Raw genomic sequence first — 13,222 nt, forward strand, 5'->3', positions numbered from 1 at the left:
AAGGGGGGGACCTTTGAGTTTGGGGTTAGGGACTGGGCGGAGGAAGAGGTGGAGGAAGAAGCTGGGCCTTCAAAGGGAGGTCTGGAGCAGAGAGAAGGAAGGATGGGGAGGCAGGGCCAAGGGAGGCGGTTTTCGAATTGATAATGATGGCAGGTTCCTTGTTGGCGTTCATCACGCTGAACGTGGCAAGTATTGCCTCCACAAGGGCGAGGTGTCTGGCCTTTGAGGGCCTTTCCTCCATGTCGGCTGATTGTTTTCTCCTGCAGGAGACCAGGCTGCAATCTTTGGCCGATGTGAGAAGAGCAAAGCAGGCTTGGAGATGGGGACCCTCTGTGTGGGGGTTGGCAGGGGAGAAGTATGGGGGGGTGGGAATTTTGTTTAAATCTCACAAAGCGGTGATTCAACGGGTGGTGGAGTTAGGGGTAGGGAGGTGTTTGGTGGTGGATGTTGTGTTGCACGGGGTGGCGTTAAGGGTGATAAATGTGTATGGGCCACAAACTAAGAAGGGGAGGTCACAGTTATTTGGGAAAATCAAACCCTATTTGTATTCTTCACGTCAGTTAGTGTGGGGGGGCGATTTTAACACGATTCTGAGGAAGGAGGACAGTGGGGGCAGGTGTGCACAGGTGAGGTATGACGGAGTTCGTTTAGTGGGGATAATGAGGGGGGCAGGGTTAGTGGATGTCTACTTGGAGCACGGGGGTGGGCAAGGGGGTTTTACTTTTTTTAGAGGGAATTGTAGAAGTCGGATCGACCGGTTTTTGGTTAGGAGAGGGACCTGCGTACAGGCTCCCGAGTTGGTGGTGGTAGAGTTTTCGGACCACAGGGCGGTGCGGATAGAAGTAGGGGGGTCGGGGGTCCATAGGCCAGGAAAGGGGATGTGGAGATTAAATTTGAAATGGTTAAAGGAGGGGGAGGTGCATAGAGAGTATGTGGAGTTTTTGGAGGATCAGCAGACTATCTTAGGCATCTTCCCCTCGGTAGGGAGGTGGTGGGAAGCGGTGAAACAACGTACGAAGGGGTTTTTTCTTAGACAGGCAAGGCAGGAGGGGAGGGAGGCGACACGGTTGGGAATAGCATTAAAAAAGAGGAGGGATAATTTAATTTCCAGGGGGGGGAAGAGGGAGGATATAGAGGCTATACAGGTGGAAATTGAGCGTGGTTGGAAGGGGGGAAAGTGGTGGGCCGACGGAGGGGTTTCCCGGGAAGCGTTGGGTATTACAGGACATTGACTAAACTGGTGCGGTTGTGGGGGATTACGGTGGAGGAGGTTAAAGAGGGAAGGAGGGAGGTATGGGTAGAGAGAGTGCGGATGCAGCGATTCTCCTCTCCTTTGGCACTTAGGGACGCTCCAGAGCCAGTTCTGCAACAAGGCTTGCAGTTTGTGGCATCAAAGCGGATTCCACACAAATATCGTGACATTGCCTGGCTGTCCCTACACGGGAAACTGTATGTGAGAGCAAACTTGAATTATAGGAACGTACAAGATCGTGATTGCCCAAGGGGGGAATGTGTTGGTTGTACTGAGACGATGGATCATTTCCTTAGGGAATGTCCATTTTCGATTCTGGTGTGTAAACGTGTGGCCTCCCTGCTTCATATCCCCAGCTTTTGCACCTACTCTTATGCGGATTGGGTGTATGGGCGGGGGCAGGGGTCGGGGGGCTTGGACCCAGGGACGGAGTTCTTGATCTCGGTCATTGTCCGTTTCTATCTTTGGATGGCACGGTGCGGAGTCTCCCTGCGCCAGGAGTTCAGGTCAGTAGACCGGGTTAGCTGGGATATTGTTGGAGCTGTGTGGGAAGTGGCACGTTGGGAGCGGGTAGAAGTAGGGAGGGGTACATTTTGCAAATGGTGGAAACATGTGCGATTGAAGCCACCTTGAATTTGTTTGAATTTATTTGACTGTGTTGGGGGGGTAGGGGGTTTGGTCTGTCTTTGTAAATAGGGGATTGAGGGGTTTTTATGTACCTTTTAGCTTTTATGTATTTGGTTTTCCGTTTCCATTAATAAACGAATTTTCCAAGCATCCACTACTCTCTCCGTGAAAAAATACTTCCTGACATTTTTCTTGAGTCTGCCCCCCTTCAATCTCATTTCATGTCCTCTCGTTCTACCACCTTCCCATCTGCGGAAAAGGTTCGTTTGCGGATTAATACCTTTCAAATATTTGAACATCTGTATCATATCACCCCTGTTTCTCCTTTACTCCAGAGTATACATGTTTAGTTCAGCAAGTCTCTCCTCATACGTCTTGTAACGCAAATCCCATACCATTCTCGTAGCTTTTCTTTGCACTGCTTCAATTCTTTTTACATCCTTAACAAGATATGGCCTCCAAAACTGAACACAATACTCCAGGTGGGGCCTCACCAACGACTTATACAAGGGCATCAACACCCCCTTTCTTCTGCTGGTCACACCTCTCTCTATACAGCCTAACAACCTTCTAGCTACAGCCACCGCCTTGTCACACTGTTTCGTCGCCTTCAAATCCTCAGATACTATCACCCCAAGATCCCTCTCTCCGCCCGTACCTATCAGACTCTCCCTGCCTAACACATACGTCTCCCGTGGATTTCTATTCCCTAAGTGCATCATTTTGCATTTCTTCGCATTGAATTTTAATTGCCAAACCTTAGACCATTCTTCTAGCTTCCTCAGATCCTTTTTCATGTTTTCCACTCCCTCCGTGGTGTCCGCTCTGTTACAGATCTTAGTATCATCCGCAAATAAGCAAACTTTACCTTCTAACCCTTCGGCATTGTCACTCACAAATATATTGAACAGAATCGGCCCCAGCACCGATCCCTGAGGCACTCCACTACTCACCTTTCCTTCCTCCGAGTGAATTCCATTCACCACCACCCTCTGGCGTCTGTCCGTCAACCAGTTCCTAATCCAGTTCACCACTTCAGGTCCTATCTTCAGCCCCTCCAGTTTATTTAAGAGCCTCCTGTGGGGAACCGTGTCAAAAGCTTTGCTGAAATCTAAGTAGATTACATCCATAGCTCGTCCCTGATTCAATTCTTCTGTCACCCAATCAAAGAACTCAATGAGATTCGTTTGGCACGATTTCCCTTTGGTAAAACCATGTTGTCTCGGATCTTGCAACTTATTGGCTTCCAGAAAATTCACTATCCTTTCCTTCAGCATCGCTTCCATTACTTTTCCAATAACCGAAGTGAGGCTTACCGGCCTGTAGTTTCCAGCTTCTTCCCTATCACCACTTTTGTGAAGAGGGACCACCTCCGCCGTTCTCCAATCCCTCGGAACCTTTCCCGTCTGCAAGGATATATTAAACAAATCTTTAAGAGGACCCGCCAAAACCTCTCTGAGCCCCCTCAATATCCTGGGGTAGATCCCGTCCGGTCCCATGGCTTTGTCTACCTTTAGCTTTTCAAGTTGTTGATACACACTTTCTTCCGTGAACGGTGCTCTATCCACTTCATTCTCAATTGTATTATTTCCAGGCCATCGCGGTCCTTCTCCAGGATTTTCCTCTGTGAAAACAGAACAAAAGTATCTATTTAGCAAATTTGCTTTTTCTTCATCATTTTCCACATAGCGGTTCGCAGTATCTTTTAGTCTCACAATTCCCTTTTTAGTCATTCTCCTTTCACTAATATACCTGAAGAAATTTTTGTCACCCCTCCTTACATTTCTAGCCATTTGTTCTTCCGCTTGCGCTTTTGCCAGTCGTATCTCTCTTTTGGCTTCTTTCATTTTCATCCGGTATTCCTCCATGTGTTCCTTTTCTTGAGTTTTTCTGTATTTCTGGAATGCCAACTCTTTAGCCTTTATTTTCTCAACCACTTGCTTGGAGAACCATATCGGTTTCCTTTTTCTGTTGCTTTTATTTACTTTCCTTACATAAAGGTTCGTGGCCCTATTTATAGCTTCTTTCAGCCTGGACCACTGTCCTTCCACTTCTCGTATTTCCTCCCAACACAGCGAGGAATGATAACATGGACACTCTGTGAGAAAGAGACACTTTGAAGCTGCTCAAAAAATTGACAAGCTGGGTCAGATGTATAAGTTTTTGAATGAAAGGCAGGATATTATGGAGAATTGATCCCACTGCAAAAATCTAAGGATTGTCGGCCTTCCCAAGAAGGCAAAGGGCACTGTGTTAGGTGTATGTAATGCTTTTATGTGGTGTGTGTATTTTTATGTTAAAATTTTTTTATTGTTTGTTTTTATGATTGTATATTTATTGTGGGGCAAATTTAAGAAAGGTGATCCAAAGTTAGGTGCCGAACATTTAGTCGCAAACCCCCAGATTCTATATAGCGTACCTAGAGATCCACACCGAAATGCATATTCTATAACAATGCACATAACAAGCTTAACAAGCTAATGAGCACTGATAACAGCACTTAACAAGCAATAATGAGCACTAATTAGTACTGATTAGAATTTACGTGCACAACTTGCTAAGTGTATTCTGTAATGAATTATGCTGAACTTCCAGTGTGAGCAGGCAAAAAGGGGCGTAGTTATGGGTGGGAAAATAGGCATTTTTTGGGTATTCTGAAATTTACACACGTGGTTATAGAATATAGCCTAGTGTGCCTAAATCTACATGCCAATTATAGAATATACTTGGCACTTATTTCAGCGCTGATATTTTAGGCACCATATATAGAATCTCCCCCTAAGTGGCAAGTCTATAAATGGTAGTTTTCTGTGGAACTGCAGTTACAGAATACTAGTGTAAGTCCATAATAGTGCACCTAAGTTTGGGGCCCTTTTACTAAGCTGGGGCAAAAGGGGGCCTGCACTAGCATCAGTGTGTGCTTTTGACACATGCTGAGGCCCCCTTTTACTGCAGTGGGTAAAAGGCCCTCTTTTTTTGAGGAAAAGAAGTGGCCATGTGGTAAGTGAAACACTTACTGCGCATCCATTTTAGAGGGAACCATTACCACCACCCATTGGGATGGCGGTAAGGGCTCCCACACTAACCCAGCAGTAACCAAGCAGTACACAGTGCTGCCCCATTACCGCCAGTTCTGGCACTACAAAAATAGGACATATATTTGTAGCGCCGGAAATAGCACGTGCTTGGGGTGGTATAAGTGCTATTGCCCAACTTTAGCAGTTATGCATATAACTGCGTGTAGTCTATAACATCTGCGCACAAGTTGGGCACATAACTGCTAATTGATGCCAATTAGTGCCAGAACAGGGTTGATTCAGTCCTGGGTTTAACCCGTCTTCATGCTGGGATTTGTAGTCTTACTTTTCTTAGGGAATGCAATGGGGAAATCAGAAGTACAAGTTTTTGCATGCAACAGGGTAAACCCAGGACTGGATCAACCCTGTCCTGCGAATCTAGATCCAGTTGGCAGCCTTACCTTAAATATTGCTTTTTAAAAAGCAGAAATGGAATCGGACAGAAGACAGCAGTTCTCATTTGAAACCCTGTTCTGTGAATCTGGATCCAGTTGACAGACTTAATTTAAGATGATGGCCCCAAATATAAGTTCTTGTTTTGACAAAATATATCAATGAAAGGTAAGATTTATTGATTTATTTTTCTTCTATTTACAGCTTATGATAGATCAAATTCTAAAAGAAAAAGAAAAATCACTGTCCTTCAGGACACCTAAAGCTCGTCCAATACCTGCATTGAAGGTCAGAGGTTTGGCATGAAATATTTTAACTATCTTATAAGAGCTAGTCAAAAAGCCTTAGAGGCTCTTTTACTAAACCATGTTAAGCGCTTATCTAGTTTATCTGAGCCGCATTATGAAGCTTTGCAATATTTTTGCAGTTAGTGTATGGTCAACTGCATGTTAAGTGCTTTTTGTGCTAGGGACGTGGCATAGTCAGAAAGTGAGCATTTAAAAAATGCTGTATCTAATCAACTGAGACTCGTTAAGGGATCCTTTTACCGAGCTGCGCTATGAAGTGGCCGGCATTGTTGTCAATTTATGTGTTTTCGGCATGCTGTGACCAACGGTAAAATGGCCACCTTTCCATATTTTTTGTAATGGGCATATACTAATTTCCCCATTAGCGCATGGCCATTACCAAGGGAGCTCTTACCCCTGCCAATTTAGGAGGCAGTAAGGGCTCTCGTCCTAATCGAGTAGCACACAGTAATGTACCCGTGCTACCCAATTAGTACAGGCACGCCTACTCTCTGCCCATGGACACACCTTGTGTGCTGAAAAAATATTTTCCAGTGCGGGATTAGCGCACACTAAGCAGAAAAGTACTGTGCATCCCGTAGTAGAGCTCTTTTAGCTCCCAGTAGGCCCATGTTAGGCCTACTGTGCCCTAGTAAAAGGGTCCCTAAGTTAGTATTAACTGCAGTGGACTTGGAGCTATTGCCTTTTTTCCTCATGTTACCTTTGCTTTTCTGTATTGTACCCCTTATTATTTGTGAATTTGTAGCCAAAACTTTCTGTGATTTTCTTTAATTCATATCCTATGTTTATTTTTTTTTTTTTTGTGGTAATCTGTAAAGTATCTAAGTTTGGTTATGTAAAATGTAAAAATTGCAGATAATAATTTTTTTAAAAAAATTATATATAAAAAAAGAATAAATAAAATATGCAGCTATGAATTTTCAGTGGCACTGCCATCTATCATTCTATTATTCCAAAGTTCATTGGTTGCCAGTAGCTACAGGGGTTCAGTTTAAACTGTTGTGTTTAATGTACAAGGTTTGCTATGGTTGAGCCCCTTTCTAATTGTTAACATGTTTTACTCTGTCAAAAATAGTACAAGCTTCTAGATCATTAAAGGGTCTTTTTACCAAGCTGCAGTAAAAAAGGCCCTGCACTAGCGGTGAGGACCATTTTTGCTGCCTGCTGCAGCCCTTTTTACCACAGTGGGTAAATAAGGCTGAAAATAGTCATGGCCATGTGGTAAGATTGCTCTTACCGTGTGACCATGCAAGGGGGAGCACTTACTGCCACCCGTTGAGGTGGCAGTAAATGCTCCTGCTCTAACCTGGCGGTAACTGGGTAGCACACAGCACTGCCTGATTACTGCCGGGTTAGGTCCGTTCTAAAAAATATGGACCGATTTTCCCTAGCACGGGAAATGGTACGCACTGGGGCTGGAACTACTGGTGGTGCCTGCGTTGGGCTGGCAGTAACTCTAGATTAGTGTGCAGTTAACCCATGTTGGGCTTACCGCCGCTTTGTAAAAGGGCCTCTAAACTTGTTTTCTTTTCCATCGATGAAGGGCAAAGTAGGAAAGAAATTTATAGATTCTTTGCTTTCTTATCAGGATGCCAAATTAGGCAAAGAAGTTTCCTTTTTGATAGTTCAGGCATCGAGTTATGTAACTTTTAGACGTTCGCTTAAGACATATTTGTTTCAGAATTATGGAAGGAAGTGAATGTATTAGTTTTAGTTAATTACTATGATTATTATTGTATTTCCTGGTTTGTCCAGCTTCTTTGTATGTAACCTGCATTGAACTGTGAGGTATTGCGGGCTATAAAAACAAAGTGCTATGTTATGTTATGTCACTATCCATATACCCCCAGATTCTATATACAGCGACTTGAGTTCTGCGTGCAAATCAGCACATGTTGCCGATTTGCAAGTGGAATTTAATTGGGTAACAAGCCAATCAGCACTGATAATTGGATGCTAACAAGCAATTATCAGTACTAATTGACACTAATTATGATTTACGCATATAGTTCGCTAAGAGTACTCTATAAAGCAATGCGTATAAATCAGATTGCACAGATCTCAAAAGGGGATGTGGCCATGGGAGGGGCATGGGTGAGTCGTGGGCGTTTCTAAAATTTACGTGCAGTGTTATAGAATATGCCCGATCCATTCCTAAATTAGTCGTGTGCTTTTATACCAGGTTTTAGTTGGCATAAATGTCTATGACTAAATTTAGACGCAGAAACAGGCAACAAAGTAAGAACAAGCTTCTTATAATTTCATTTAATATGCCCCATCGGAGGGTTTCTATCTTTTAATTATTCAATGGATATTTATTTATATTTTAATCTTGTTCAGATACATGTACAGCTGTTTCATTTAAAATCTAAGGGACCCTCTTAGTAATGTACACTAAAACCTAACTTGGGCTTAGTGCGCCAAAAATTGCTTACAGCAGGATGCACTAAAATGTCCTGTGGTAATTTCCCTTTGCACCCACTAAGTGCGTGTAAACTATTTTTTCTATATTTTTAAGGGGGTGCAACATGGGCGGAGAGTGGAGTGTGTCTGTGCTAACCAGCTAGTGTATCCCCATTACTGCACGCTAACTGGTTAATACAGGGTTAACACAGGAGCACTTAGGGCCTCCTAAGTAGGAAGAAGTAAGTACTCCCATGTTAATATTTTTGCAGGTCCTGCATGCTAATGAACAAATTAGTCTGGGGCCTGCAAAAATTGTTTTTTAAAAAGCCTTTTTTATGGATATGGTAAGAATGGGCTTAGTGCGTGAGAAAGTCCCTTAAGTGAAGTTTTAAGTGATAAATGTCATATAAAACATGAATATTTCCATTTCATTTAATTATATTTTCAAAATCATGAGTTTTTATTATGGTACTCATTGAAAAATCAGAATGTGAATGTGCTAAATCAGATATAGTGTTTTAATACCTTCCCTTATTATGACAGGTCGACAATATTCCAGTCAGATTAAATGCAACAACTATTTTAAGAGAGGATGCCCTTTATCAGCGCAAAGTGGATGAAGAACTTCAAAGGTATATAAAAATATAGCCCACCTTCCAATATTCAGCCCACTGCTGTCAGTGTTTGTTTTTTTGTTTAACACTGGCTGCCACAGGCCTTTTTATAGTTGAATATTCAGCACCAGTATCCAGATACTGGTTGGCACTGAATTCAGACTGGTACCCAGTTAAGTAACCAGATATTGTTAGGACAGCCTGTTCTTGGTTCTAACTTTATCCATGCAGTTCCTAGTATTGCCACTAACCGGGTTAGTTCCAGCCCGAGCCATGCTCTGCCCCAGCACTACCTGGTTAGATCTGAGGCACTCTAACTGGATATTGGTTGGTATTATCTGCCACTGAATATCTGGATATGTACCCAGTCAGTGGGACTTATCTGCCTAGGAGCCTAGGTAGATAGGTCCCATTGAATATTGACTCCATAATTTTTCATAACTCAGGAGTTGATTCAGAAAGCCATACAGTAGAGCTACACGCAGATGGCTAAGCGTGCAGCTTGTACCGTGAAATTAAAACCACATGATGTAATAAGCTAATGAGATGTTAATGTCAAATTCACAGAACTTGTGCACTAATCGAAGGAAGCCTGCCAGACACATGAACAGAAAGGTTCTGCAGTGAGAGTGGCTCACTATGTGCATGTCTGAACAAAACCAAAATGGTAGCACACATCTGCACCTGGAGTTCAGAACATAAATATTAGCCTTGCAAAAATGTCTTGCACATAAAATATTTGTGAGGCTAATATTTATGCACAGAACAGGTACAGATGTGTGCTGACACTCATAGGAGTCAACTTTATGGGTGCTTGAGCACCCCCCAATATTGACAAAATTCCTTATATGTGTCCAAGGAAGGGTTATTTCCACTGGGCTTAGCACCCCCAACAATTTTGAAAAGTTAGCTCCTATGCTGACAACTCATTTTTGATCAAACACACACACATAAGCTGTACCTCCCATCTATCTTTTAAAGTTGGAAGCACTTGTTCTGTTCATTGAAAAAAAAGAAAAAAAAACTGTTATTTAAGCCCTTCTATCTGGCATTAAATCCTCTTGATCAACCCTGCTATGCTGCTCTGGACCTAGTGAAAAATGTGTCGTGTTGTGTGCATGTTAAAAGCCACTGTTTCCTTCTGTGCATTGTGGAGGAATACATATTGGCCTCATTAGCATTCATTATAATGCAGTATGCACCCATGTGTATTGCGCGAGTTAACTCATGCACTCAACTCCTTCCTACACTGAAGAAGCAGTAACATGCACAAACACCTCTGGTAACTGCACGCTTCAGTAGCTGTCAGCATCGTTCCCCCAGTTAGCCAGGTAAAGTTCAATCATTATTTCTACCGTATGTTTACAGTTGAAAAAAATGTTGTAGAGTTAAATGAGCAGTATTTTAGAAAATCAGTGCAGTTTATGGTATAACTGTAACCATATCCATAACACTTTAGAAATCTGCACCATGTGAAGGTTCTGTTTGACAGTTAAAAGAGCTTTAATTCTGAGGTGAAACTGATTACCTTTTGCCCAGGAATGGTTTAACAAAAAGTAAGTAGAATTAGGTTGTAAATAGTCTGTACAAAGTCACAATAAAATTGATCCTACATCTTTTGTTACCAGATTCTCAGTATATCTAACCTTTTGTCTGATAAATCAGTCAAGGTTATATTTATATCCTCTGTGCAGGGTTGCATCTTGGTATACCTCTTTCTCAGGGCAATTATTTACCCATAATTTGTGTTATGTGTAAAAAGATTACACTTACTCTGAAGTTAAGTATCCAGGATAAAGTCATACTGATGGGATTAACTAGTTAAAAGGCTATCTGAAATTTAAAAATAAAACAGTATGCCAACAGAGAAAAATTTTAACACAAGAACATTTTGCCATGCTTTATCATTTTTTAAGAATGGCAAAGAGCAGACTGTTATGATAATAAAATCCATATAGACTTTAGGGGTGAGGGCTGGGCATCACCCCAAGGACAATCTCTACAGCACCATCAAGAGTCATTAACCAGATAATGAACTGAGCTGTATGTTCAGTTTTGCAAACGTCATTAGTGACAATCCACCTGAAATTGGCTATTAACACTACAATCTCTGTAACTGCATGGGCTTTGAGGTACTCCATGTTTAAGTGTGTCATAGGAGGAGCCCTTTTACTAAAGTGTGTTAACACAGGAATAAACTGCATAGCACAGAATAATGAGGAAAGAGTATAGACTGACAGTTAATGTATGGTAGCTTACTGTGCATTAAGGGGGCAATTCTATAATGTGAACACCAACATTTGAGCGCCAGATATGTGTATAAATGATTAGAATATTGATGTACTAGTAAAAAAGCCCCGTTTCTGATGCAAATGAAATGGGGGCTAGCAAGGTTTTCTTCTGTGTGCATGTGGGAGTGTGTGTGTCCCTGCCCTCTCTCCTTTCCCCTCTGCTCTCTGTCCCCTCCCCCCTTGGAGTCGAGTCCTTCAGTGTTAAGTTTCCTGCTGTGTTTGTGTTACAGAGATAGTGAGGGCTTCTGCCCTCTCTCCCCTCCCCCCTCTGAGTCCTTCACTGTTACAGAGAGAGCGATTTGATTTCGTGCTTTGCTGTGTTTTCCTTTACTGTTTGTGTTACAGAGAGAGCGAGGGCAGGGCAGACACTCATGGGGAAACCGGATATCTCTCCCCCTTCATGCTTCCGGCTGGAGGCTTCATTTAGAACGTTGGTGGTGCCTTTTATGTATAGAGATATGCTCATATATGTGCACATACAAGTGTAAAGCTCATATATGTGCACATACAAGTGTCAATGCAAAAAATCTGCTGAAGCAATATTCTGTAAATATGTGCATATCTTATACAGCACATATTTGACAGGTGGGCTTACACAGAAGCAGAGTTTGAGCAGAGTGTGAATGGGACAAACACTGTCAAGCTTATTTTCGAAAGAGAAGGGCGCCCATCTTTCGACACAAATCGGGAGATGGGTGTCCTTCTCCCAGGGTCGCCCAAATTGGCATAATCGAAAGCCGGTTTTGGGCATCCTCAACTGCTTTCTGTCGCGGGGATGACCAAAGTTCACGGAGGCGTATCGAAAGCATAGCGAAGGCGGGACTGGGGCATGCTAACACATAATGGAAAAAAGAAGGGCGGATTAATGCATGAGACTAAAAACATTAAGGAAAGGATAATGGATGATACTAGGAGGTAGAAGTCATCATGAATTGTTATGAAGCAGTCTTTGGGAAGAGAAAGGTTTTTAGCCTCTTCCTGAAGTTGAGGTAGCTGTTTTCTGTTCTGATGGAAATAGGTAGAGAGTTCAATATTTTGACTCCAAGAATGAGGAATAGAGAACTGAAAATCTTCTGATTTCTAATTGTCTTTTGGAATGGTGATGCTAGCATCAGTTGTTGTTTCAATCTGTTGACTTGACTAGTCATAGTGAAGTGGTCTTAGTCAGCAGTTACTACTACTACTACTACTTGACATTTCTAGAGCGCTACTAGGGTTACGCAGCGCTGTACAGTTTAACAAAAAGGACAGTCCCTGCTCAAAGGAGCTTACAGTCTAAAGGACAAAATGACAAGTTGGTGCAGTCTAGATTTCTTGAATAGTTCAGAGGTGAAGCCCTGTAGGATATGAAAAACTAAACAAGCAGCTTTGAACCTGAGTCTTCCTGCTATGGGAAACCACTGCAGTTTGTTTAGATGAGTTGAAACACTAATATATCTATAAAATCTGTATAGTAGTCTAGCAGCTGTGCTCTGTATGATTTGTATGATTTTTTTTTAAATTTCAGATAGCTTTTAACTAGTTAATCCCATCAGTATGACTTTATCCTGGATACTTAACTTCAGAGTAAGTGTAATCTTTTTACACATAACACCAATTATGGGTAAATAATTGCCCTGAGAAAGAGGTATACCAAGATGCAACCCTGCACAGAGGATATAAATATAACCTTGACTGATTTATCAGACAAAAGGTTAGATATACTGAGAATCTGGTAACAAAAGATGTAGGATCAATTTTATTGTGACTTTGTACAGACTATTTACAACCTAATTCTACTTACTTTTTGTTAAACCATTCCTGGGCAAAAGGTAATCAGTTTCACCTCAGAATTAAAGCTCTTTTAACTGTCAAACAGAACCTTTACATGGTGCAGATTTCTAAAGTGTTATGGATACGGTTACAGTTATACCATAAACTGCACTGATTTTCTAAAATATTGACACTTAATACTGATATTAATACTGATAAAATATTGACACTTAATACTGATATTGACACTTAATACCAAGAAATAAAACGTTACAGTAATCCAAGTGTGGTAGGACTAACATTTGGTCTAGTAGTGCAAAGGCTTTTTGGTCAAAGAATGATCTGACTAGACATAGCTGTCTCATTTTGAATATTGTTTTTTTCTATAGCTGGTTAATATGGGAAGCAAAGGGGAGTGACAAGTCGAGCAAGACCCCTAGTACTCTGGTTTCAGATTTGACTGTAAAGATTTGACCATTGGTCAAGGATATTGATAATGGGA

The 13,222-nt window shown here is 41.9% G+C and overlaps 1 protein-coding gene across 2 annotated transcripts in view; it reads left to right on the plus strand.

The window, feature by feature from the left end:
* The window catches only part of CFAP99 (cilia and flagella associated protein 99), a 325,784-nt gene that overhangs the window by 161,177 nt on the left and 151,385 nt on the right, over positions 1-13,222 (plus strand). For both annotated transcript variants that reach the window (XM_030191113.1, XM_030191114.1), the window contains exons 9-10: positions 5,554-5,637; positions 8,607-8,695. In XM_030191113.1, the coding sequence (XP_030046973.1) occupies positions 5,554-5,637; positions 8,607-8,695 (173 nt within the window). The remainder of the gene's footprint in view (positions 1-5,553; positions 5,638-8,606; positions 8,696-13,222) is intronic.

Source organism: Microcaecilia unicolor, chromosome 2, assembly GCF_901765095.1.
Source record: "Microcaecilia unicolor chromosome 2, aMicUni1.1, whole genome shotgun sequence".
Taxonomy (NCBI): domain Eukaryota; kingdom Metazoa; phylum Chordata; class Amphibia; order Gymnophiona; family Siphonopidae; genus Microcaecilia; species Microcaecilia unicolor.